Source organism: Neovison vison, chromosome 13 (assembly GCF_020171115.1).
Source record: "Neovison vison isolate M4711 chromosome 13, ASM_NN_V1, whole genome shotgun sequence".
Taxonomy (NCBI): Eukaryota; Metazoa; Chordata; class Mammalia; order Carnivora; family Mustelidae; genus Neogale; species Neogale vison.
This window is the reverse complement of record NC_058103.1, coordinates 6189975-6216478: the sequence shown is the minus strand read 5'-3', so window position 1 is coordinate 6216478 and position 26504 is coordinate 6189975. Positions and strand designations below refer to the sequence as shown.

Genomic DNA, 26504 nt, shown 5'->3' with positions numbered 1-26504 from the left:
GCGGGTAGCAGACTCAGGGATCCCCCAGCTGCCCCCCCAGCACAGCCACTGAGCACACCGTCACGCCCAGGCCAGGGCTGGGCAGCTGGGAGCTGGGCATAGACAGGTGCTGACAGGAGTTCTAAAACCTGCTACTTCCCCGGAACATCCCTCTTTCCCTGCCCCCAGGGAGAGCACGAGTCCAAGCCCAGGGGGCGGAAGACAGGTTTCAGACAAAACGGAGCACCAGGTTCTTCGTTCCATCCTTGGGTGCCTGAAGCTCATCATGAAGGACAGTGTTAAAAAAATGTCCCAAGTGCTAAAGAAACTTACAAATGCACAAGGGCAAAGTAAAACACAGTTGCTTGGCTTGGAACCTAAATTAAGCCCACTCAGTGTGACAGGACCATGACCGCCACTGCCTTGCCCACGGGCACCTGGGACGGGCCAGGTGGGCCAGGTCTCAGATCACCTGTGGGCAGGTGTTCAGAAGACGCACCTCCAGTTAAATTACTTCTAAAGGGAGGACGAAATGATTACTACTTAATGGAAACACGATCTTTCCAAGCAGTGGGAAGGGAGAGTTAAAATAATGCAGGTCCTTGAAAGCAAGACCAGCTGGGCAGCTGAGAGAGAATTTGGGGCCATTCTGTCATGGCGGGGTGGCCAGAGGTCCTCCCTCGCTAGGACACCAGGGCCAGTTGAGCCCCCAAAGAATTCCTGTCCACTCTGGTGCCCTTATCCATGTTTTACAAAGCTGGAAAAAATTCAAGGATTATCCCAAAGGCCACACCACCCACTTCTGACAACCGTTAGTGAAATGCAACCCGACTACGAGGCATCGGCCACTCTAGTATCTAAGGAAAGAAGAACATTGATCCTGGGATCAAGTCCCGCCTCTGGCTCCTTCTCCCTCTCTGTCTGAACCTCCTCCCTGCTTGTGCACGCTCTCTCTATCTCAAATAAATAATAATAATAACAAAATTAATGAAAGAAAAAGCCAGCACAACCACCTCCTTCCCAGAGCAGCTTGGTTCTCAACAACTGTGAAGCTGTTGTGAAGCCAGTGCAAAGGTCTGCCTGCAAATATCAGTCCTTTGCAGAAGCAAGTTGTTGAAGAAGATCAACCCCAAAGGGATGGTGTGGTCTCACAGGAGGGGAGCCAAGCACGCCAGTTCTGGCTTTCTGCCTGGAGCCCAAGGCTTCGGGAAGGGAACAGCCGAGCTGTTCCGAGCCAGCCCAGTGGCCCCCCGACCAGCTATTTACCTCTGTCTCTCTCCATCTCCAGGGACAGAGGGGCAGAATGAGGTCTAGGGGAATGGAGAAGAAGAGGACCACACCCTGAATTTCATGTTTTGTCTCAACTTCCACCAGGGCCAGGATGAGAAGCTGCGTGCTTTTTTGTATGTGCTAATGTTACAATGATCTCTCAGCGTGGTGTTGATCATTCCTTATCTTGGAGAGCCACAGACTACTGGCCACGTGTTTTTTGTAAATAAAGTTTTATTGAAACAACGGTCATACCCATTTGGGACACACTGCCCATGAAGGCTCTTGCCCCGCAGCAGCAGAGCTAATTAGTTGCAACAGAGGTCACTGGCCCACAGAACCCAGAACATTTACTATCTGGACTTTTCATCCTTGATAAAGGCCCTGCCTTATCTAAAACACCATGGGAGGAAGTCTCCCAGGCTTGAGGTTGATGCCCAAAATCCCTCCATCCCAAACCATCTTTCTTTCATAAGCAAACCCGAATTCCCCATGTTTCCCTTTCCACCAGGTTGCCAGGAGGTTCAGAGCCAAAGTCTGTGCTCCGCTGTGGTACAGATTCCTGGAACGACCTCTCCCATCCCTTGCTCGTAAGGGTCCCATTTTCTCATCATTGTTTTAAAGCTTCTGCTCCTGGTTCATTTAGAGTAAGAGACTTGATATTCCTTTATTACAGAAGCAACTATGTTTAAATGATAAAAAAGAGAAAAAGAGCATGAGAACAGTCTAAGCTCCCACCAGCTGAGCTCTCTAGACTGGAATTCTTGCATGCCACTGGGCAAGCTTCAGGCACTCACTCTGGTCACTTCTAGTATGCTATCCGCTTCTGGTAGGTGAGAAGGTTCCAAACATGCAGCCCCTCCTGGTGCCAAGGCCTGCACTGAGAGCTGAGGCCTAGAGACACACATAGAGCACAGTCCGTGTCCTGGGAGCCCTGCCGTTCCACTCAAGGATACAACCTCGTCAGCTTGGCCCAGTGGTGTGTGCTAAGTGCTGCCTGGGCAAGCTTTTCCCGCAGTAGGCTCCCAGTGACCTGGAGACCCAGGGACTCTCTGGGCGGAGTCTGGCCGGGTTAGAGGACAGAGGTGGCCGGGTTAGAGGACAGAGGTGGCCGGGGTCCAGCAAGAAGCCCATGAGGCCAAGCTCAGATACACGACAATAACCAGCCCTGAGCCCTGGGGTTCTGGCTGAGCAGTGTCCCACAGCTGTACCTGGAAACAGGCCATGTATCGAGGGGGGACGGCAAGTGAGTTCCTTGTCCTTTCTAAGTCACACAGTTTGAACGTGAGCTCACCCAGGCAAGCCGTCCCTCCCCTCCTCAGGAAAGGCTACAGCTAGGGAGTCAGCCACAGGCCCGGGGCCCTGGACTCCAAGTATGGACAGGGACCTGCCCCCACCGAGACCAGAGTCTCTAGGGCTGCCATCCCGATAATCACCCCATTATTTGATTGGAGTTTATTAGGAAGTTGCTGCCACTGGCTATTGGCCGGCTCTATATTTACACCTAGCCTTCTTGAAGTCTCCAAAAGTACTGAACTAATAAAAGGGCCATTGCTACATGCCACAGACATGGAACTAACCAAAGCAAGACCGAGCGCAGGGTTGCATTTAACAAGAGGAGAGAGGCGTTTCAGGTTCTTTGGCTCCAGACTTCATGATTCTGGTTATAATGTTCACCTGGGAGGCAACCTACCCAGCAGCCTCCATCCTCTGGAGGCTGGGGGCAGAGCCCCTTTCCAGAATTCAGCTGGGCCCCCCTTTGAGCCATTCCTGGCCCAAGGCATGATGGGGCAGCATGAAGGCATGCCTCCCCCATCCACCCACCTACCAAACACTGCCCCGAGTGGGCCAGGCACGATGCTTACGTCAGAGCCACGGAGGACATGAGACTCGGTCCCTGCCTCAGCCAAGGCCAGTCCAGAGGAAGCATCACGCGTGGGCAAAAACACGGCAGCTGGGCTGGGCAAGTCCAGCAAGTACGGGGGGAGGGAAGGCACGGCCCACACAGGGAGCCAGGATGCGTCCGAGACAGAGCACGGTCACAGCAGATGAGGCTCTGAGAGCCATACCGGGACAGGCTCTACTCACGTCAGGCCTCAAGACAAGGAAAGGAGAGCTGGACCCTCACCACCCACACACGGGCCTCCGCTGCCACTTCCCAACCGTGTGGTTCTAAGGAAAGCCTTGACCCTGAGCCCTGGTTTCCTCTCTGTAAGACAGAGCTGCCACCCCTCATCAGGGAGCCATGATAAGCGTTCAGGAGGCAAGGGGGAGCAATGGGGCCCATGGGGGACAAGCTTCCCCCCATCTCTCTCAGCTCATGTTCCTACTGGACCCCAAAACTCTGCTTCTTGTTGATCAAAACACACAGCCTCACTGACATCAGCAGGGAATTCTCAAGCGACCGGAGACCAGGCCACGGCCCTGGGGTGGAAATCCACGGAGACCACAGAGGCCATGTGACAGAACAAGCCAAGTCCCAGGCCAGGACGAGGTCAGTGCAAGGGCTCCTGGCTCGGAGCAGCAAGCGACCACGGAGCTGCCGTGGCACAGAGACAAGCAGGAAAGAGAAGCACACAGTGATCTCGGCAAGGGGCCCGAACGTGCCGCTCTGGGGAGCCTGGCTTGGCCTGTGGGGCCACTTCGGCCTCAAGCTGGCCGGCATCCACTGCTCCAGGCAGCTGAACCAGAGGAAGGCCTGGGGGTGTCTAGGGAGCAGGGTGCCCAAGAGGGGAAGGAGGTTGGTGGCGGGACCCTGGAGACCGCAGCCCTCAGGGCAGCTGGTAGCCCCGGTCGACCATCCCCTCTGCCTTTCAAGTTGGAGATCCCAGACCAGAACCCTGCCTTCTCCACACATGGACAGCAAAACCACACAACAGCAGTCTGCTGTGGAGGGGGCAGGCCGACCCTAGGAACGCCAGTGCTCAGCCCATCAGCCGTCACCTCTGCAGCTGCCAGACCTCCCCCATAACGCCTTCCCCCACAGTGGTCCAAAGACACTGTCTCCAGGGGCTGAGGAAACGGCGTGGGGCGGTGTCTTCCTCCCACCATTTCCTCAGGTGTGATGCTCAGTCAGGGCTGCCTAACCTACCCCTTTGAGGTGCCCGGGCCCCGCCCAGAGGACAGAGGTGCACCGATTGACTAGTGATGTCTGCCATGGGTACAGAAGGCAGCCCCGGAGGTGTGTGTGCTATATCCACCGCTCACCCCTATGGCATCTCTGAACCACTGCTTCCCCTTCCTTCCAGAAGAAACAAACAAGAACAGACTTAAGGACTGTAGAAGATAGGAAAGCTGGAAGAGCTGGTCCAAAAGAGCAGCTGAAACCAGGGAGGGAGGAAGAAGTTTGCCTAAAATCTCCATAAATCTCTGGGCTTTATGAGCCATAGTAAACGCAAGGGCAGAGTTTTCCAGTCCACCTTGCCTGCAGACGTGTTTACTGAGAAGGCTCTCTCCGGGGAAAAGTTACTGAGAATAGATCTCCCTACTCAGCTAACTGGCTCTCTGGCTTCAGCCCCTTTGCTCCAGACCCGAACAACGCGCCCCCAAGGAACTCAAGCAGCTCACACCCAAAGACTGAGAAGCTAGTATCTCAAGGTTGGGGCCCATGGCAAGGTGTGGGGGGGCCACTTGAGGAAAGAGAGGGACACAGGCCAGCAAGCGGGAAAGCTGGTACCTTGCAGGGGACTCCAGGAGGCCTCAGCAGAGACACTGAGGGCAGAGCTTCCCAGTGGGGACCAGAATGCCTCCAAAATCAAAGCCAGGCACACACCGCAGCCCCAAAGATCAGCTCGCACTGGCCCAGAAGTGGCGACTTAGATACTCCTGAACCTGGGGTCTCCACATCTAGGATGCGGGAGGACCCCGGGGTGGGAGGGAGCCCAGCCCTCGCCACCACCCGCTTAGCTGCAGACCCCTGGGTCACTGCAGAGAACATGCCTTCTCTTCTACTCCTGTGACAACCGTCGTCATGAGATCAGCAATAGCTCCCCTTGTTGGGACCTTCCAGTGCCCCAAGCCCCAGGCTAAGCACCAGACACACCCTACAACCTGAGGAGTGCTGTCATCTCCCTTCAGGGAGGGACGCAGGCTCCGAGACAGAGGGGAAGGGCCCTGGTCACCCAGTGAGAAAGGGGCAGAGCCAGGGCCACCCCAGGCCTGGCAGCTCCACAGCAGGGCTCTGTGCCCAGCAGGTTCTGCTTCTGAAAGCAGCCTGTGTGCAGCCAAAGGAGCAAGGATCCCGGGATGCTCCGAAGAGCCCAGGGTCACACTCAGGGGTCATTCGAACACCTCACTTCCTCCTGGTCCTGCGCACCTTTCTCCGCTCCCTGACCCTTTCCAAAGCACCCAGAGCAGCTGGCCAGAGCCTGGTCCCGGACATTCACACACGCAGGCACACGCACACCCGCACACGTACCCGGACACGTACCTGGACGCACACGTCAACACACACACACACACACACACACAGTGGTGTGCGTCCACCACTCTTACTTCCCTGACCTCCTTAACATAAATGAACGTGCCGACATGGGGCCCTTAGGGCCCCGGCGTGCTAGCCACCTCCCACCCAGGGGCTCTCCTGATACCCTTCCCCACTGCTGGTCCCACCATTCTAAATCCTTGCTTATTTTCCAGGAAAGATAATGAGTGAAAAATTTCTGCTTTCCAGCCCCTGCTTCTCATTAGCTACATGGGCTTTTACTTCTTATCAAAAGAGGAAGCTTCAACTTAATAGAAGTAAATGAACTTGAAGCCCTGCCCACCCCAACCCCGCATCCCCCCAAAAAAGTGATGGTTCCACACTCAGAAACCACACTTTGTATCCAATTCCAGACCCAAGAGCCTCTCCCCTTCCAGTCAATGACTTCGCCCGTTCTGGTGTGGCCCACTCACCTTCTGTCCTTCTCAGATACGTCCCTCAGCACTGGCCCTCCTGCCGGAGGAGTCACCTGAGCGGCAGGCAGGACGGAGCATCTTGCTGAATAAAGGAAGCAAAAGCAAAATGGAACCCCCAAAAAGGCTCCATTTCCAAAACTCAAGTGCACACCCAAAGCGGGAGAGACAGAACCCGGGTTGGACTGACTGACAGCTACGCCCTGGCGAGCGGCAAGTCTCAGATTTCTTAAATCCACAAAGGACATCCCCTCCCTCCCTGCCCCCTGCAAGCTGCACCTGGGGCCAAAGGTCAGCCCACCTGTGGCCCAGGCCTCGTTGGTGTCCATGACAGGGGACAGCCAGGAAGTCACGAACCCCGAACCCCGGCCTCACGGTGCTCTCCCACTTTCCTGGTGTGCCTGGCTGCTTTCCCCCAAAGCAAGAACTCTCCAGCTCTGTCCCCTCCCCACCAGGGACACCTCCCTGCCTTGGTCCCCAACTTGGTTACTGGAGGTTTCTGGGAAGGATACAGTACCACCAAATCTATAGACCAGTTTCTCTGAGGGAATAAAACCTAGCCTGTCTGCACCCTCACCTGAGCAGGACACCCACCATGGAGAGGGGACCCTAGGGCTGTGCGCCTACGGCTGTGTGTCAGGCATGGAGCAGGGAACCCAATTCACTCCCATCTGCTTTCAGTACACATGAGCAGAAGGACGTGGGACCTTTTAGCTGGACATTAATCATTCGCAGCAACTGGACACCCGAGACCTGGCAGAGGGAACGGAGAAAGCCCCGAGGCGCTAGATAGCAAGGCTCCCTGACTTAGGTGCGCCCGCATAAAGGGAAACAGAGGCCCTGAGTCTGCTCTCTCGGGTGCTGCGTGCAAGGCCCCGCAGCAATCAGACTGGAGAGGCTAGCGGTGCAAGACGCCCAGCAGATCGTCAGCAATGAGGTATAATTGAAAGGATTAACATGAATGCGATGTTTCCCTTCCAAAAATTCGAGGAACGCCACAGCAACTCTCATCTGGGCTGGTATGACTCATGTTTTTAATAGAGGAACTTAATTTCCACTTCTGAGAAATTTGGACTCAGGGAAACATTGTCTAAGAAGCGTTCATTTTACTCCAGCGACAGTAAGCCGTGACACCCTGAAAGTAAAAATAAAGATCCCCAGTCTGTCCCTTGTCTCCCAGAGCTCACTGTGAGCCACAAGAGGGTCCTCCTCAGACCTGCCCGGAACATGAGGTCTCAGGGGAAAGCGTGGGGTATGAGGTCAGCCAGGCAGCTCCTAACTCAGCGTGGTGGCCTGTGGCCAGGACCTGCCTGTCTCCAGGACACTGCTTGAGCCACGCCCATTCAAAGGGCAGCTGGCAATGCTGCGCAGGGGCCTGGACAGGGCATGTCATGTGAGCAGAACATGAGGCTGTCCACCAGCATGAAGGATGCCAGGGCACAGCTGGGCCAGGCACCTTCTTCCTCATCTGGAAGGCTCCAGGTAATGCAGTGCCCAGTGCCTCCTGGAGAGGTTCACCCCATCATCTCGACCCTATGGCATCCCCCTCCCAGCAGAGGTGGCTCCCAGAAGACTGAGCCCTAGGACAGACTCCTCCCTCTGCTCAAGGCTGCGTCCTCACACTTGGCGAGGGTCGACAAAACCAAGGCTCAGAGGTCAGAACAACCTGTCGCCCTCCCCGGCTGCCCCACTAGTGGAGGTAATGAGACGTCACAGGAGCCCCAGCCATGCCCGTCCCATCCCACATCCCTCCCTCCTGGCAGAGTCAGCACGCCACCTCCACCTCCCTGCTCTGAGTCTCCACAGAGACCCCGCCTCCCAGGCCCGTCCCAACCCAGCCCCTCCACTCCAGATTCTGAGGAGTGTCAAGTTTTACATAAAAACTAAACCCGGGCTGAGCATCTGGGGTGCAGACTTCTCGAAGCAACAGTACTAGGCAAGACCATTTTTCTGCCTCTTTACCTTCCCAGAAGCATCCTCTTACTCAGACGGCACCCGGCAGGTCCCCCGGCACACACGTGTTTCCAGCTGACCCCTGGGTCCTGAGGGGGGAAGTGGGATCATGGGGGCCAAGAAGCTGATTCGAGGCACCGCCTTCACCGTGCTGAAGAGCCCCTACAGGTGAGAGTTTCCTAATCGAGCATGCCACGAGGGAGGATGCACCAAAAGATCACTGTCCCCGGGACGCTCGTCGCTGCATCCTGGCAGCTCGGTCACCCGGCCAGCTGCGGCAGGACGTCCCTCGCGACCGCCGTACGCCACTCACCACGGCTTCCACCGGACCCCGCAGCCCCCAGGAGGCCACCCACGACCCCCACCCCCATCCTGCCATGAAGAACAGCTATCCAGATCCCCTCCCCAACTCCTCCCCACCTCTGCTCCGGCCAAGGGAGAGGCACTCATTTATAAGTTGCAGATAATGTCACCCACCATTCATCCAAATGTGTCACTAACATCCCATTAGGCTGTAATTATTTTTTAATTAAAACTAAGAAAACTGGCATGCCTGTGCCGACTTTATGCATCTGTTATGGGTTAAAATAGCTTTTAAAAAATGTTTCGAAGACCGCAGTCTATTGTGGCCGCGGCCTCTGCCAAAGAAAACGCAAGCTTGCTTATTTTCTCCATGGGGCGCAACAGCGCCTGTGTGTGCCGGAACAGGATCGGCTGGCCGTGAAAAGAATTCTAAATAAAACACAAACATGGAATTTGGCAACGCCACAGAAGCAAGCTTAAGACTAATTCCAGCATGCGGACGGCTCTCACATAGTAAGTCTGGCTCCAGCATAAATGAAACCAGGCACTGTAAAATACCAAGCGAGCCGGAGTCTCAGCTTAAAGGGACAGAGCGCTGGTTCCAGGTATAAAAGCTTATTAAGCCGGCTTGCGCTGGCTCCATAAATCCATAGGTTATTAGCTGTTTGCTTTCAGCCAATCCCTCCTTAAAGAGATGCATATTAAGAGAGAGAACAACAAATGAAAACCATCACTTTGCACTTGACTTTCAGTGCAGCGGTTCTGGAAATACGGTGCTCATTACCTCAATTAGAGGAGAGACTTTCTGAAACCTCAAATACCCACACTCGAAGGGGAGGAGGGAAGATGGGTGGAGAGGGAGAGGGGCCACAGGGTGCCAGGTAAGACCTCCCCATCCCTGTTGGAAGGATGAAAAGGACGCCGAGAACCAGAGTTGTCAGCAGGCAGGGCTCGGCCACAAGGGGGAAAGCCACGTGGAGGCTGGAAAACCTCCACCCAGGGAAACAGCAACGATAATGGCTGTGATAGTAATAATTATAGCTATAATGACAATAAAAATGTTATAGTAATACCTGCCAATACTCACCACCTTGGTACATCAGCTGCTGCTGAAGGTGGCATAACGGAACCAGGAAAGGGTTTCAAGCATGATGGGACATTTAAGGGCCCTGAAGTCAGACTGCCTCAGTTTCCCAATCTATAAAATGGGAATGGCAGTGCCTTCCTTGCAGAGTTGGGATGAGGGATACTGAGGACGAAGCCCACAGGAAATGTTTGGCCAAGTGCTACCTATCCCACTAAGTGGCAGCCCCCTCATCATACGGACCGGGAAACTGAGGTTCCTAAAGCTAGGTCACTCGCCAAGGTCAAAGAGCTGGTAGGTGTCAGAGCCGGGATTTCAGACCAGCCGCCTCGCTGCTAAGCCAGCGGCCCTCGCACACGCACTCCGGGGTGGGTCACACCCGCACTGGGCTCGTTTTCCAGGACTGTGAACTGGGGTACACAAGTGAATGCGGCCTCCCCTAGAAGGTAGTGAGGGGACAATTCTTCCCCAGAGAGAGATTCGCCCTCAAAACCTCTCAGCAGGCCGCGGTACTGAAACTCGGCTGCACACCGCAATCCGGGGAGAATTACAAAGTTCAGGGAGGAAGATAATCAAAGGGCCTCTGCCATAAACACCCTGCACTGGGCAGGGGGGAGGAGACCCTTGCTGTGCCGATAATTCCCCTCGGCCACCACACGTGCACACACAAACACAGACACACAGCAGACACGCTCGAGTTAACACTGACGTGTACAAACACACAGCATACACACATGAAGACATGCATATGCTTGGACCCCCCCCACAGACACGTGTACAAATACGTGCCCACACATATATTCACACGCCCACACACATACGTATGCACGCTCACAGGTACACACACACACAAATACTCACATGTAAACACACAAACACACAGGGCCTTTTATTACGGGGTCTGTGCCAGGCCCAAGGACCCTGGCAGAGGCAATGGGAAAAACCAGGGAGAAAATTACATGAGGCAATGTTTGGCTCCAAATAAAAAAGCCATGGAATGTTTTCCCTCAAGTCCTGGCTATTTCTCGCAGGTCCACTCAGACCCAGATCCTGCGCGGAGGGCAACGCAGCTCAGCCTTGCCCAGAGGAACTCCCGATGGCCGCGTCCCCAAGGTGAACCAGCTGCAGCCCTCCCAGGGCTACCAGCCACCTGATCAGGCGTGGCGGGGACACCCCAGGTAACCCACAGGGGCCACAGTCCATCCGCTCGTGGCCGCTCCTCAGTGAAATACACGCTTAGCAAAAACAGGGCCCAGGACCGTGTCCTGACCCTCTGACTCCACCCCCTCCCCTGCTCTGCAAGCCTCCGCCGCCTGGCTTGGTGACGTCACACTCCAGTGGGCTCCGAGATGCTCTTCCTGAAAAGATGCACGTCTTAGAAGATGCAGACTAAAAATACTCCTGGCTTCTCAGAGCCAGTTTACAAAAATAATTATATTTTCTTTAAGAAAATAGATTATAGGCAAGTATGTGTCCGGCTATTTTTAGTTCCTATTCAACTCTGCTAATTTTTTCTCATAATAATCGCCGCAGACTTTTTTTTAAAGCCACCCCCCACTCCGTTAATAATTGTGTTCTGACTTGGCACAGGGGTAGGATTGGTGGGGAGGAGGGGCACACAACCTTCCATAAACACAGAGGTCTGAGCTTTGCCCCAAGGTGACAGCATCTGAAAATCACTGGGACAAGGAACGTCTGGCCATCTTGTTGGAGACCAGCTCAAGCCCAACCCAGTATTCTTTTGGGTGATCCTCTGTATATACCTTAACCCAAACCTGGGTTGTTCACAGAGGACATCAAACTGGGATTCCTGCCCTGAAGGGGCCTACAATCCAGCAAGGCGTATGTTGTGGGTTGAAGAGTGCCACCCCCCACCCCCGAAGCCCCACGTCCATAACCAAATCCTTGGAATCTATGACTGTGGCCGAATTTGGAAAAAGGACAGTGGCAGAGATAATTAAGTTCAGGATTTGAGATAAGATCATTCTAGATTATCCGGGTGAGCTCTAAATGGAATAACCATTGTTCTTGTACTGTGGGAAGAAGACAGGTCCCAAGGATGAGGCCATGACTACAGATGCAGAGCTAGAAGATGTGGTCACAGCCAATGCATGCCAGGAGATCACCAGAAGCTGGAGGAGGCCGGGAACAGATTCTCCCCCTGGAGCCTCCAGAGGGAGCACAGCCCTGCCGGCCCCTTGAGTTTGGACTTGCGGCCTCACGGAACTGTGAGGTGACAGTGGTCATCAGCTGTGGCAGCCCGAGGAACTAACACAGGACAACAGAAATCACAGCCTCACAGAATAGTCCTTACTGCAGTCCCATGATTACTTTCCCTCTGGCACAAAGGACCCGAGGTCATGTGATCACAGAGGCAGACACTACAGTCCAACTCAGGATGCCCCCTGTCCAATTCCTCCCAGCCCGGCTGGGAAGCCAAGGACGGCATGATAATCCCCAGGGGACAGGGACCCAGAGAGGCTCTGGGTGGGACCCAGAGAGGGGTGGGACCCAGGACACCGGCCAGCTAGTCCTTGCTCGCAGGTGTTCTGGTTCTCGAGGACACAGTTCTTTCTGCTAAACCAAGCCCAAACCGTCACCCAAAGGACACAGCAGAAAGGAAAGTGAAAATTGTCCGCTTGCAGAATTTTCTTCCCCAAACTCTCAAGCTAGCAAAATGTTCAGCTGACTGCTAGGAAGCAGCAGGCTGGGAGACAGGCCGTCACTGGGAAGCACTTAGGAGAGACGCAAGGGACCCTTACCCCAGGGTGAGACCTGTAAAGGAAATGTCCTGAGTGAGATGGACACACTGGAGCCCGGCCACAGGCACCACGTCCGAGCTCAGCAGGAGCCGGTTCCCTTCTGGACCCTCATGAGGCTGGGGCCAGTGGTGAGCCACATCCCTGAGTCTCGGGGGGTCAGGGGAGGACGCGAGAAACCGGGACTCTGGAGCACTGCGGCGGGAACATAAAATGTGGCCACTGCTTCGGGAAAGAGGTGGGCGTTTCCTCAATAAGTCAGAACCAGAATGACCACGTGGTCGAGCCATGCCGCCCCTGGTGTACACGGCGAGCACTGAAGGCAGGGTCTCAAACCAGGAGCTGCACACCCTGTCCATAGAAGCACGGTTCACAGCGGCCACAGGGCGGGAACGAACAAGTGTGCATCCCAGGACAAACGGACACACATGACAGCAGCGTACCCACCAGACGGGACATCATTTGGCCTTTCCAAGGAAGGGCATCGTGGCACGGGCTAGAGCATGCACGAAGCTTGAACTCGCTGTGCCCAGTGAAACGAGCCAGTCTCAGGGGAGAAATACCGTCTGATGCGTCGTGTGACACCCAGAGTCAAACTCGCAGGGGCAGGAAGAAGGATGCAGGAAGGGGGAAACGGGGAGTTAGCGCTTCGCGGGGAGAGAGCTTCAGTTTGGGGTAACCGGGAAGTTCTGGAGATGGACAGTGGTGGTGAGAGCAGAGCACAGCACATCGGGAAGGTACTTAATGTCACTGAACTGTCACCCAAAAATGGCTGGAAGGGTGACTTTTGTGTACTACATCAGGACCAAAAAAAAAAAAAAAAATCCAAGAGCCCTATCCTCACACCGCTGCGAGAAAGCATCTGTGGAGAGGGTGCACGCAGAGCCCGGTAGGCCCTCGGGCAATGGCTCCTTTACTATCAAATCAAGACGTGGAGGCACCTGTTAATAAAGCACAAGGAAACTCGAGCAGAGTGTGCATTGGGGGGGCAGCCAGGTACAGAGCTAAGGGTCAACTTGTGCACCCCATGGGCCTGTCCCATTGGCCGTTCCTCACCTCCCATTAATAAAGCAGTAATTAAAAATGTCTGGCTTTATGAAAAGATTCCAAATGCCCCTGTCTCTGCAGGCAGTGGCTCTGTTTTCACATTAACCTCTTTCAAGAAGTTCTAAGCCCTCTGACTCCTTCCACTGAAATCGAGTCCTGGCCTTCTATTTTCCGGGGGTGCAGCACCCTGGGATTCAGCCACTCATGCCTCTCCCTCCGGGGCTCCCACTCACACCTGCCAAGCAGAAGGCCAGCAGGAAGCTGTCCGCGAGCCAGAGAGCAAGGTTAGGAGCAGGCTGTATCCCCCAGACCCAAAGAAACCCGGGTTCAAATCCCACCTCTACTGTCCACCAGCTGCCCAATTTCAGGCACACTCCACCACCTCTCTGGTGTGTCTCCTTGCCTGTGAGGGACAGACTAGGTGACCTCCTAAGAAAGGTGATGGGAGGCCTCAATATCTGGAAGGCCCCTGCAGAGGGCCTGCCTGACACACAGTAGGGGCACAGAAATGGTAACATGACTATAACCTGGTGGCCCCATTGCCAAGTGTAAGAAAGACTCTGGTGCGAGAGTTAGAGCCACGGCTGATGCTTCCACGCCCGCTGACCATACACCACGGTCACACGCCAGCCCCTAAGGAGGGGCCTGAAGCGATGAGCAGGCAACAGCGCCCCCACCAAGGTGTGAGGGCAGGCTATGTGTGAAATCCCACCCAGAGGGACCCCTGCCCACCAACGGTTTCTCCCCACTGATTTCTGGATTAAATTGGCCAGCCTTGATTATGTTTGGATAAACTATATTTCATGGTTTAGACTATTTGGGTTTGATTGTGAAATATGTACAGCACACAGCCCCTCCCCCTTGCCCAGCCTTCGGGTTTAAAAAGTCAAGTACATTTTGTTCCCACCATCAAGGAAAAAAAAAAAAAAGACACCAGGAACACCTCAGGCTTTAAGGAGAACCAAAATATGTTTCTCTCCAGTGAAGAAAAATTGCTTCTACAGGACTCTGTGCAAAAAATGAGAAGGTGGGGCACTGGCCTGGCTCAGTGGGAGGACCATGTGACTCTTGATCTCGGGGTTGTGAGTTTAAGCCCTATGTTGAGTGTAGACATTGCTTAGACATGAAATCTTACACACACACACACACACACACAAAGTGAGGAGGTGACTGAGAGCATTCTGTGTCTCCTCTTTCTCTCAGAGACATGAACTCCACCTCTCCTGGGTCTTCACCGTCCACCAGCATTTCCCAAGCCGGTCACTGGAACCCTGGAGACACGGTAAACCCATGTTACAGGGACCTGCAATAAGGCTGTGATAAGGACATCTGCCAGGTCCCTGCCTCCCAGAAACCCAGTCTGAGGGGGAGGAGATGAGAACATCTTCCCTAGTGCCCCAAGCCTCTCCTTTTGTGCCAGAGTTCCCTTTTGAGGACTAAAGATTGATTCTCTGGGTCCTCATAAGTCACTCACAACTTGGACCCCACAGGGGTGCCCCGAGCTGGAGGAGGCTCGCCAGGTCAGCAGACATCTGGCTGACACCCATACCCACGTCTGTCACTGGTCACACATTGCAAGAAGCTGTCCAACCTCCGGCCTCACCTTCTCCATCGAGAAAACCTCAGAGGATCTGTAGAACCCTCCCTGCTCCGGGAGGCTCAGTCCTTTCAATTTTCTTCTGCAGAGAAAGCATTCCTGTCCAGCCCGGCCACCGTGGCAAGAACCCTGCTGAGCTCGTTCCTGGACCCCCGTGTCCTGCCCCAGATTAGGCAGCAGCATGGCTGGCGAACAAAGACCATAGGGACCCTCCCAGGACCATGTCTGAATATGGTCTGGCTTCCTCGAGCGAGCCGCATTTCCAATGCCCCTGGTTGAGCCATTCGGAGACCATTCTGAGCCAGGAGGGCAGAGCTGCAAGTTCTGAGCCCTAAGATCCTCATGAGCGAAAGGGAGACCACCTCTTTTTAGGGGAGTTAAGAGGATGGAGCGGAATGAGCAAAGTGTGCAAAGTATCGAGGACAGTGCTGGCACATAGTAGGCCTGCAGAAAAACCCCGGCAAGTTGCAGGAACCGCGACAGTGGTGATTTCCCGGGCAGCAAACTTGCAAAGGGATGGCAGCCAAGTCGTCATCTTCAGGCATCGGGCGGGGGGACCCACGTCTTCTCCAGAGCCCAGCTTCGTCCTCCGTGCCTCTCACACCTCCCACCGCCTCTGCTTCCCCACGCGCTGGTGCTCAGCGATGGCCTCCCCGACGCAGTGGCCATTCAGCAGAACCTCCAGTGCAGGGACGACGGGCGGGTACTTCCAGTGTCCCCAGTTCACACGGAAGGAAACTGAGGCTTGGGGAGAGGAGGTGGCCATCCAGAAGTCACAATCATACCCAGGTACCTTGAGGACAGGGACCAAGCACAGTCTCAACTCTGCAACTTCCCACAGTGCCTCCAGGCCTCTCCCAGCAGCATGTGTCCACAGTGACATTTCGTTTCAAACACGAACCCATCCACAGAGCCCCGGGAAGGGATGGGGCAGCCAACGATCCAAGCACAACCACGGAACGTCTCAAACCGAGGACACACGGAGGCGTGTTCCAACCACAGATGGCAAAACTGAGGGTCCAAGAAGCTAAACGTGCAGGGCTCCTCCGAGCAAAGACTCTGCTGCCAAATCAGATTGTGTGCTTCACGTGGCTGTAGCTGGAGGCCAAGCCCCCAGCCTGAACTCAGGTGGGGGTGATCTGGCCTGGCGGGCAGAGCCCTAAAGGGCACAGGGCCCATGTCACAGTGTCCGTCTCAGCAACCCCATCTAGATCACGAAGGGGTTGCATGGGGTAATCTCCTGACGCCCCGGCCCTAGGTCATGAGAGACAAACTGAAGCCACAGGTCACCTGGAGGGAACCCACTTCTGGACTACTCCGCAGCACGCCACGTGGAGGTCCCCCAGCCTCCTCTGCCACATTCAGATCCCCTTCAAAGTGGCAGAACGCAGCCGCCTGCCCCGGGATCTCTGATGTCGGTGGCCAGTGCTGGTTCCTCACATCCACTAACTGCTTTAAGGCCCTGCATCCAGCGCTGCATTAAAAATTAATTACACATGCTATTTTATTGCTAGTGCATAATGTAATAAGCACCAGCTGTGCTGAACAGTCAAACTCCTTTTTAAGACAGCTATAAAAAAAAAAAAAATAAAGGAAAGAAGGAAGAAAAGAAAGAAAGAAAGAAACTGCACTTCCAAATGCCTCTCCTGTCAGAGCAGAAAAACAGCAACATCTTGTACGGATTTGAACAGAATTCTTTGATTTAGCTCTGCCTTCAGAACGTCTGAAGGGCCGGCTCGGAGTGAAACAGAATCTGGCATGGTTGCAGTGGTCTCCTCTCCGGGACACTGCTGGGACCCCTTTTATCCAAGGACAGTCACACTGGTAGGTGCCCCTGCATCGTCCCCGCCCCCCAGCAGGCAGCACTGCCCTCCTTCTGGCCCGCTGGAAACGCGGCGCCCAGCCCCGTAAGTGCTGGAGCAGATAGGACTCCGGGACCGTCGGCTTTCCTGGAGTCCTCCCCAAGCCCTGCTGCCCTGTGCCACCTCCAGCAGCCTGGAGAGTCGCTTCCTCTGTCCCGGGGCCCTGGCCGTGCTCGGTGGCTTCTCCTGGTACCTCCCTCAATCACGAAAGGGGGCACCTGGGTTCTACAGATAGGTGGTCCAGAGCGGTCTCTGCAGTGGTGTGACCCCCCAAAGCAGGCAGACACTGAGCAGAATCCACTGAACAGGCATGCGAGAATCACCCATGGGTGGTAAATGCCGGACCACCAGCCCCCTTGGCAATGCAGACATCGCGAGGTGTACAGATGACTCTTTAAATTTTTAATGACTCTCCTGAGAGCGCTTTTCCTCCAGTGAGCCAACCCCCACTGACGCTGGAACCTGGTCAACCCCGAAAGACTCACAGCAAACATGACTTTGCCGAGGGAATTACGGGAGCACGTCTTGAGCCTTCCCCAGACCGAGGGCTTCTGTCCACACACGTTCATCCACACTCAGTTCGCTTCTTCCCGCTGCCCATACTCACCCCTCCCTCCAGAGTCTCCACGGAGGCTCTCATGCCCTACTGGGGAGCCCCTGCATCTCGGGCAGCATCACCCTTTGGCTTCCCGCTGATCCTCCAGTGTTAATCAAACCCAGTTCAGAATGAAACTACAGCGTGCTTCTTGTTCTGGTATGAAATGTGCAAAGCACAGACCATATCATTAACATAAAACTTCCAGAAATAAGGCCACTTTCCAGACAGACTGTATTAATTGCATCAAGCTTCTACAGCTGGGGTGGTCTAATCCACAGTGTCCCATTGGATGACTCCGGTTGTAAAAACCAACACAAACGAACACTGGGATATAATTGAAGGAGGGGAACACGATAGATTCTACTGTTACACCCTACTATTTACTTACAGGTATTCTTTTATCTTTATTGTCCCTTTAACCCATGCCAAGAAACCCCAGACTAGTTAAATAACACAGCAAGCAATTTCAGTAGAAAAGTAAATTGAATTTAACTTTACAAGATTGCCCTGTGATTTCAGCATCTACTAATGACTGCAACTGACTCCTTCTATTAAATCCAAACACTTCCACTTCCCCGAGCTGGGATTCTGTGTGTTCTTGCTTGAGACCTTGAACTTCACCGTGCACATGTATTAATCACAGGAGCTGATGACCATTTGTGGCTTTTAAATATGCAATGAAGTTTCTAGGTTCCTTTTCCACCTCACAATGCCGGTACATGATCTGAGCCAGCCAAGAGGCTAAATGCCTTTAAGAATGGAAACTGTAGATCCAGCCTGATGTAAAATTTCAGACAGGTAACCGTGTCTTCTGCACAAGCAGGAGTCAGAACTTCTACAGGGCTCACTCAGCATGAGGCTCGGGTCACAGAACCTGGCGATGTATAACCTCATTCGATCCTCAAAAAAGCTTTCAAGGGGGGCGCCTGGGTGGCTCAGTGGGTTAAAGCCTCTGCCTTCAGCTCAGGTCATGATCCCAGGGTCCTGGAATCGAGCCCCGCATTGGGCTCTCTGCTCAGCGGGGAGCCTGCTTCCTCCTCTCTCTCTGCCAGCCTCTCTGCCTACTTGTGATCTCTGTCTGTCAAATAAATGAATAAAATCTTTAAAAAAAAAAAAAAAGCTTTCAAGGCATGAACTATCACTGCTCCCATTTTATAGGTGGGAAAACTGAGGAACAGGGAGGAAAACAGCTTGCCCAAGGTCACAAAACCATTCAGAACAGCACCCTTCATTCAGGCAGGGGATGTTGACAGTCATGGAAACCCTGAAAGGGGAAATGGTTCAGAGCTTTCCAAGACCCAGATGTTTCTGAACCGGCCTCCGAACACCCCACCCCTACTCTGGGGACCTGAGCCAAGTCACGTGCCCAGTCGTCCACAGCAGCCAGTAACTGAAACACATCAACATCATCTGTTCTAGAAGTCAAATGTGAAGCCTCATTTTTAAACATCACGTATGTATCGCATGATACACATGTCCGAGAGAGAACGGCTCCTTCAAGGTCACCAGCCAGGTGGAGTGAGGGCCAGGACCATAGCCCAAGCTTCTCCACTCCACCAGTGCCCTGGAGAGGTCCCTACATGAAATTTCTCAGGGAAGAAACTTCAGTTTCCAGGAACGCCCGGACTCAAAGCCCTCCCAATATCTCAGCAGGGTCAAAAAGCAAAGAAGAGCCCCAGTCCCTCCCCACCGTGACCATCAGGAGGTCGGCGGTGGAGGGCCTGGGAGGCAGGGCTGTTGGGGACGCCGCCAGCCAGAGCGGGACACAAACACACACACAAACCTGTGTGGCTTGCTCCCTATAAAATCACATCCTTCTATAAATAACTGTGAATGCCTTCACGGGCATGCAATTAACCTGTGTGAAACACGGTTACTCCGGGGTTTTCCGTATTAATTTGAAGAGATAGGTTCAGTGCATCCTGATCTGAAAGAGACAAAACAAAGTAAGGATGGCGGCCCCTCTCCGTCTTTACAGAGGACTGCTTCTTCCTAACGGGTTACTGCGAATTCAATGACTCCATTCCAACTACTAATTAAACAGGCACTAAAAACACTTCAGCAAACAGCCCAGTGCCAGGGACAGAAGCCACAAAGGGACAAAAACCTCCAGAACAGGGTATCTTCAGGTAAGGAAACTGATCGGAAAGTATGGGGCAGGCAAATTAACGGGGATCCAACAGTGATCCAACAGGACAGCGCCAGAAATCGGCCTGGCGTCACAGGCCCAAGAGCGATCTCCAAGGAAGGTTGGGAAGGGTGGTCTCAGAGACCCCAAGAACAGACCCCACCCTGCCTTGATGCCCTCCCTGGGCACTAACATGCATTTGGGGGCTGCTCACAGACTCTATGCCCTCATGGCATCAAGCTCTAAAACCTTAGAGGGCCTCTAAACCAGATGAGCCAATGCGAGAGGCAAAGCAGGTTTCGGATGACCAAATCAGGGTCAAACCCCCCTCTGCCCTTCCATCCCCTTTCAAGAATGATCTCCGCGGGTACCCATTCCCGCTCTCCCAGTCTCCACCCCTGCAAGCTGCAGGAGGGCCAGACCCGCTGTACCTGACTCCACCTTGGTTTGCGCAACGCCAAAGTCGTGAAAGAATGACTGAATGTGGGCTACGAGAACCCCATCTCCAAGCCTCACTTTCTCTTCTGCAAAGTGGGGAGAAGAGAACCTACCTCCTAAGGTCACTATGGGAATTAAATTCAAGAATGCACACCGAAAGCCCGGTGCAATCCTGCACACGGGACAGGCCCTCCACATGTGGCCCTCGAAGGAAGGGGGTGGCACTGTGGCTGAGGGCAGACGTGCGCCTACCAGAGCCAACAGAGGGTTAAGTGAAGCCCCGGGCGCACCTCTGCCAGGGGGAATCATGTTTCTGTACCACAGAACTTGCCTGAGTCTAGTCAGAAACACTCGGGACGGTCGTTGAGAGCACAGCCCCCCGGGCGGCGGCAGGAGGCTGCGGAACTCATTACAGGAAGCTCTGAGAGCAGGGCAGAGCACCCCGACCAAGTAGGCACCCCTCGCTCAGCAAGCAGACATCACAGTGCAGCCCTGCAGAGCTGGGATGGGAGCTCCGGTCACTCCAGGCACTCGGGCGGCCCGGGGCAGGGAGCCGGCCGCTTTGCTGGCGGGTCGACTCCTTCCTGGACAGTTTCAGTCTTTGCTTTGTGCATTCAAGGCATGAGCCCAGGACTATGATGCCACCATACACCACAGCGGGAGCTGCTGACCAGCAGGCCACCTGACCAGCAGGAAGGCCTGTGAGGCTCTGGCCCTCCTGCAGAGCTGACGGTCTCTACCAGAGACCATCCGTCGGGACAGCTTCAATTAAAGCAAAACCTGTCCCAGAAAAATAGTTTTCCCTTCACTACCCAAATCAAAAGAAAGCCTGCAAACAGGCCTGGTGACAAAGCTGGGACAAACTGAATGGGCCCCAGCCCTGCACAGCCCCCCACCTCTTCTCCTGACCGCGCCCGGAAACCAGACCTGGGGCACTCCTCCCCGCCTGTGTCTGTGTTAGCATGCCGGCACCAGGCCCTCAGGGGGAGAGGCTGGGATGGGAGGCCTGTGCCCACAAACTCCAGGGACCCCAGGCCCCAGCAGGAGTTGGGTTGTTTCCGGAGAGAGAGGTGGGGGGCGTTGTGCGGTGGCTGCCCGTGCGTCCGCCTGTACGAAGGCCGGCCACACAGACCTGCCAGGGGGCCCACAGTGGGGACGTGCATGGCCCTAGCCCACAGGCACCCCGCAAGGCTTCACCCCCTCCCATGGCCACAGCTGAAAGTCTCCTTCAGAGCGACTCTTTTTGTTTCAAAGTTAATAGGCAACACATTCTGGCAAAGAGAAACTTGGCATTTTGGACGGCTCTGGCTATGTGCACAGGCGGCCGGGGAGTCTCCCCCCCAGTGCTGTCTGCAGGGTGGGGGGCAGTGACTGGGGCGGGGAGGAGACGGCAGTGGCGAGGGCAGGAGAAAACTTCAGATGTTAAGTGTTATCCAATCAAGCTTTAGCCAAACAGCCCAAAGACATGAACTTTGGAAGCTGCAGGAATGCATTCTGGGAGTGAGACACTCAGAACAGGCAGACGTGTTGGGGGACCCCCTGACGAATGGGGACAGGGGCACAATGACGTGCTTCCCCACTTCCCCTGCGCCCCCCAAAATGCCTTTAGGGGTGCGACTGCACATCCTCCCTGGGGCCCCACCTTGCCCGGCCCACCTGGGAGAGGCAGCTGCCAGCCTGGACCAGGGCACACCCCGCCATCCCTGGGAGCCCGCCCTCCCCACCGCGGCCGTCTGTTACCTGACAACTGACACTGGCATCCAAAGGGAGCCTCCGTCTGACCCTCACCCTGAGTCCCGTCACCCGAGACCGGGCGCGCGCTGCAGCACGGCAGGGGGAAGCAGGGCGGCAGAGCGCCCAGGGTGCGCAGAGGTGGAGTGATCACGGATGAGTGAGGGTGGGAGGAGGCAGCTATGGGGGCCGTCGCTGGCAGCTGGGCAGGCCTGCACGGCCCTGGAGAAAAAACAATAAAAAAGACTGGTCAGTCGGGCCCTGGACCATACAAGGGACCCGGGGTGTGGGACAGGGGCCCGGGGCAGAGGGCTGCAGGCCACCCTTCCAGAAAGGGAGGCCCCAGGGTGCCTGGCCCTACAGGAAGGTGACCAGGCACAGGCAGGGGGCAAGAGGCCAGGGAAGTGGGTGGGGGGCCTCGTGGGCTCCTCCTTCCACAGCTGCCAGGATGGGCTGTCTTGGGACCAGACTCCCATCCCTGGGGGGCCCAAAAGAGGTTGTCAGAGCCCTCGTACCTGGGAAGCCCCACCCACCCACCCACCACGTGGAGGCTTCTGGAGGGTTCCGGAGCTGGCTCCCTTTGGGGATTCATTCCCAAAAACCTGGTCCACCCCCCTCTGGAGGAGCTGAGAAGCTCCAAGCCACCACTGTCTGCTATATCAGGACAGGCTGCTGTACAGGCCGTGGACACCTCAGTCTACCTCTCAGCACCTGGGCCCTGGTTAACCTGCGGGCCTGGAGGATGGCCAGCGGTGTCTCTCTCCAGCCCACGGTCATCCTCAGCAGCCTGAGCTTCAAGCACACAGCACACAAGCCCCAAGGCCATTCGGAAGGCTTTGAACGCCCCCCCACCCAAAAGAAAATCCTGGCACTGCCCAGTACCCATCCTCACGCCTAGGGCCTGGGGGCGCCTCCCCCATCTGACAGCCAGGACGCAGGGCCTGGAGCTCTCTTGCCTCTGCCCAGCCCCATGGCTCGCCCGACTCCCCGGCAAGGCCTGCGTTTGATTTGGCCGTTTATCTTAAATGGCTAAGAGACCACCAGGGCAAAAATCTGTGTGAAGCCCTTGCCAAAACCACAAGTGAAGAAGCCCAAATTCCCTGGGTAAATAATTGAGCGGGGAAGCATCAGAGAGACAAAAAGAAAACACCAACAAGATGAGGGCAGCTGGGCCCCCGGCCTGCTCTGCCAAGGAGGCCACCCGACGCCGCTCACCATCCCACACGGGCCTGCAGGGAGGGGGTCTGCCCACCTCGGGGCCCCCCATGGGATTCCCCCACCCAGGTGAGCCACAGGGCACCACGAGCCCACTTCTAGCCAGGATCCTGTCAGACCCCCTCCTGAGTGAGCCTTCCAACATGCCCAGGGCACAGGGCCTGGGAGACCCACTGCACAGACCGGCAAACTGATGACGGGCCCGCTGCCCCACCAAGTCCGGGCCACCTGGCTCCAGAACAGGGCTCGTCCGCTCTGGCACCTGCCTCTACAAACCGTGTGCTATCCAGGGCCTTTGAGAAGACTGCAAACGTCCTGCCGAGAAGCCAAAGCTACGTGGACTCCTCAACACGACTAAAGACCTCGTACGAGGCGAGGCTCAGGGCCCCGGGCATGGCCGAGCCCATGACATCCCCAGAAGGGAGGGCATGGCCAATGACCTCATGCCGCTCCAGCCACAGACTCAGTGCTGGCCTCCACGTAAAGTCGGCACCTGAGGCCAGGTTCCCCCACCTCCTCCCGGAAGCCTGCCCTGGCCAGTCCTCGCCTAAGGCCCTGCCCCAGCACCAGACACCGCACATGCCATCCTGTCTTCCTCCCCTGCCTTCACACCGCAGAAGGCTCCCAGCACGGCTCTGTGCCAAGCACCTAGCATAGCACCACAACAGGCCAAGGCCTCACTCAGCTAAGAAAACCAGCCCCCATTCCACAGAGGCTACTGAGGCTCACAGAGACCCGGGACTTGAACCCAGTTGAGTCTCCAAAGCCTGGATACGCCATGCCTCTCCGTCGGCCTGCAGCTAGGGTGGAGGGACCAGGGTGCCCTGGGATGCTGAGGAAAAGGGCCATGTGGGGTGGAGGGAAGCCAGGGGGTCCTTGGGCTCACTCGGGCCATGGGAGACTGAAAAGAGCAAATCCAGGCCCCCAGGTTCTGGGTGAAACCATGACACAGACACCACCATTTACCATGGCTGAGTAAGAGAGACAGGAGTGCCCAGGACTGCCCAAGTAGAAACGGAGCAGAACCCAGGTCACCAAGGTTCGGAGGAAGGACCTAAGGGCAGGTCCAGCCATACCTCTCTCCTTCTAGAAAGGTCAGGCTTAGACCAGGGTCTTTAAAGGCCAAGTCATGTCCCCACTTACATAGGGATGCAGGGCCAAGCTGCCCCCTGGAGGGGCTTCCATATGCCTCATTAAGAATTCCAACCTCACTGAAGACCACCTGTTCCAAGGGCTAGCTCAATGGAGACAGGGGAGGGGACAACAAGAGTGAGTGGTTTCTAATCCAAGCTGCCCACAGAGAACACTCCAGTTGCTCTCAGAAGACCCCTGCCCTGGGGGAATCCCTCTCCCCAGCCCTAGCAGCTTAACTCAAGGGTGAACTCCAGAAAAGCCTCTCCTGAAGCTAGAATAAACACAGAAGGCAATGCTAGAAGTCACCCACTGTTTGACCACGGGAAATGTCCAGAGTTGGTAAGTCCATAGAGACAGGAGAAGGTAGACAAGTGGCTTCAGAGGCCGGGGGAAGGGGAGTGTAGGCTAATGGGGACACGGTTTTTTCCTGGGGCCAAGAGAATGTTCTGGAATTAGACAGTGGTGGTGATGGTTGCACAACATTGTGAAGACGCCCAAAACATGGGGCTCCTGTCGCTCAGTCGCTAAGCATCTGCCTTTGGCTCAGGACATGATCCCAGTGTCCTGGGATCGAGCCCCCGAATCGGGCTCCCTGCACAGCAAGAAGCCTGCTTCTCTCTCTCCCTCTGCTGCTCCCTCCTGCTTGTGCTCTCTCTCTCTCTCAAATAAATAAATCTTAAAAAAAAAAAAAACCCAAACCACTAACTGTCCACCTTAAAGTGATTAAAAGGGCAAAGTCCAAGGTGAGGACTGTCTGGCCTCAGCACCCATCCCAGGCCACCTCCCAAGCCCTTGCCCACCCTCCAGGAAGGAGGCCTGCGCTCCAGCACAGGCAGGAAATCCAGAACACACTCGACAGCGCCCTCGAGGCCTGGTGACAACAGACTGACACACACAGAGGAAGTCAGAGCTCAGACGCAGGCCTGGAGCAGAGGCCTGGGCCCGATCCCCTCTGCCATTTCTTGGCCACGTGACCTGGGGTGAGTCACTCGCTCAGAGCCCCGCCCTTAAAGGAAGGTCAGGGCAAGCCTGGCCAGAGCCTGGCTTCCAGTGAACACACACCGAATGGCCACTACTGCCCATTTATTCTCCACTCCGGAACCATTCGTGCCCCCCACCCCCAGCCTGACACGGAATGTCTGTCGGGTGCTATGGGCTGCAGAAGGCACCCGACAAAGCCCCGCAAGACACTTTTTTTAAAGGGTTTCTTCTGCGGTTTAGTTGGGTCGCCTCTGGAACTGGAACCGCACCCAAGGTATGCGGCAGAGGGACACCAAGACGCCGTCTCAGCTTTATGCAGGATCCAGGCGGCTTAAACATAAAACCCTGGCAGGCCTGACTCCTCACCGTGGAGGCCGGCTTTCATGAGGGGGAAGGAAACAATGAGCACGTAGATCCTATCATTTAAGGCCAGGAGCCTTTCCAGGAGTAGGTGCTATGACCCTCCCCCGCCACCAGTGACGAAACTGAGGCGCGCAGGGGTTAGAACATCGCTCTAGGCCACCTGTACAAAGAGGCACAAAAAGAGTCCAAAACTACGATCCCTAAAATGTTTCTTAAGCCCCAAATCAGGGTACAAGGCAGTTTTTACTGCCTCCATGCTGAGGGTGTCTGGAACCTGTCTCCCTTCTAGAGGGGCCCCGCAGATGTTCCTGCTTCACCCCCACACATGCGCACTACCCCGAGGACACGCCCACACCCACCCGAGTGTAGACACAGAAAACTGCGCCTGGAAAAACCCCAGCCTGGCGGGGAGGGGAACATGCACCCTTCCCAGAGCGGGGTCCTCCGGCACCCCTCCCGCAGGGGAGGGTTACGGGTTCCGAGCTGGCAAGAGGAGCTCTGGAGTACACTGTACTGAAGAGGTAGATTTTTCTCCCTACTGGTGCTTTTCAATTGATACATTTTTTAAGCCAAGAACTCCTACTGATAGTGCAAAAATGAGTCATAGATCAAGGAGGGAGACAGACAGGGAGCGAGCGCTTGTGAGTGAGGGCCACTGGCAAGGAAACCTGACAATCCCCGCGCCCCCTCCCCCCATGCCAAGACATTAATTCTCACAAGTCGGAGAAAATTACTATGCATGAATGCAAAAAGCATGATCAGGAGTAATTAACATGGCTTCATATGCAAATTTTATTAATGCAGAAGTACAAAGTCATTATGCAAATGAAACTTACGTCAACTCTCTTGACAAATATTCATCTCTGAGGCTCAAGTTTCTCCCTTTTTATTTATTTATTTAATTCTTCTCTCCCCCACCCTTTTTTCCCGGGTCCTTTTTTTTTTTAAAAGGGTGGAGGGTCGGTTAGTGGTGGTGACCGCTTCAGCAGCAGCAAGCCATGAGGACTGTTTGACAAGTTTGCAAAGTTGTTTTTCAACCAGAGAAATTTATTCTTGCATTGTTGATTTTTTTTTTTTTTGGTTGTTGGCAGGTACAAGACAGCTCATAGGAGAAGAGGAAAAAATAAAAAAAATTAAAAAATAAAAAAAGCTCTGGGCAGCAGGCAG

The 26504-nt window shown here is 55.1% G+C and overlaps 1 protein-coding gene across 4 annotated transcripts in view; it reads right to left on the bottom strand.

Annotated features, from left to right (window-relative positions):
* BCL11B (BAF chromatin remodeling complex subunit BCL11B) overlaps window positions 1-26504 on the bottom strand; it is a 93738-nt gene that overhangs the window by 32494 nt on the left and 34740 nt on the right. For 2 of the 4 annotated variants that reach the window (XM_044230565.1, XM_044230566.1), the window contains exon 3: window positions 21654-21866. The exons of the other annotated variants lie outside the window; for them this stretch is intronic. In XM_044230565.1, the coding sequence (XP_044086500.1) occupies window positions 21654-21866 (213 nt within the window). The remainder of the gene's footprint in view (window positions 1-21653; window positions 21867-26504) is intronic. 4 annotated transcript variants of the gene reach the window in all.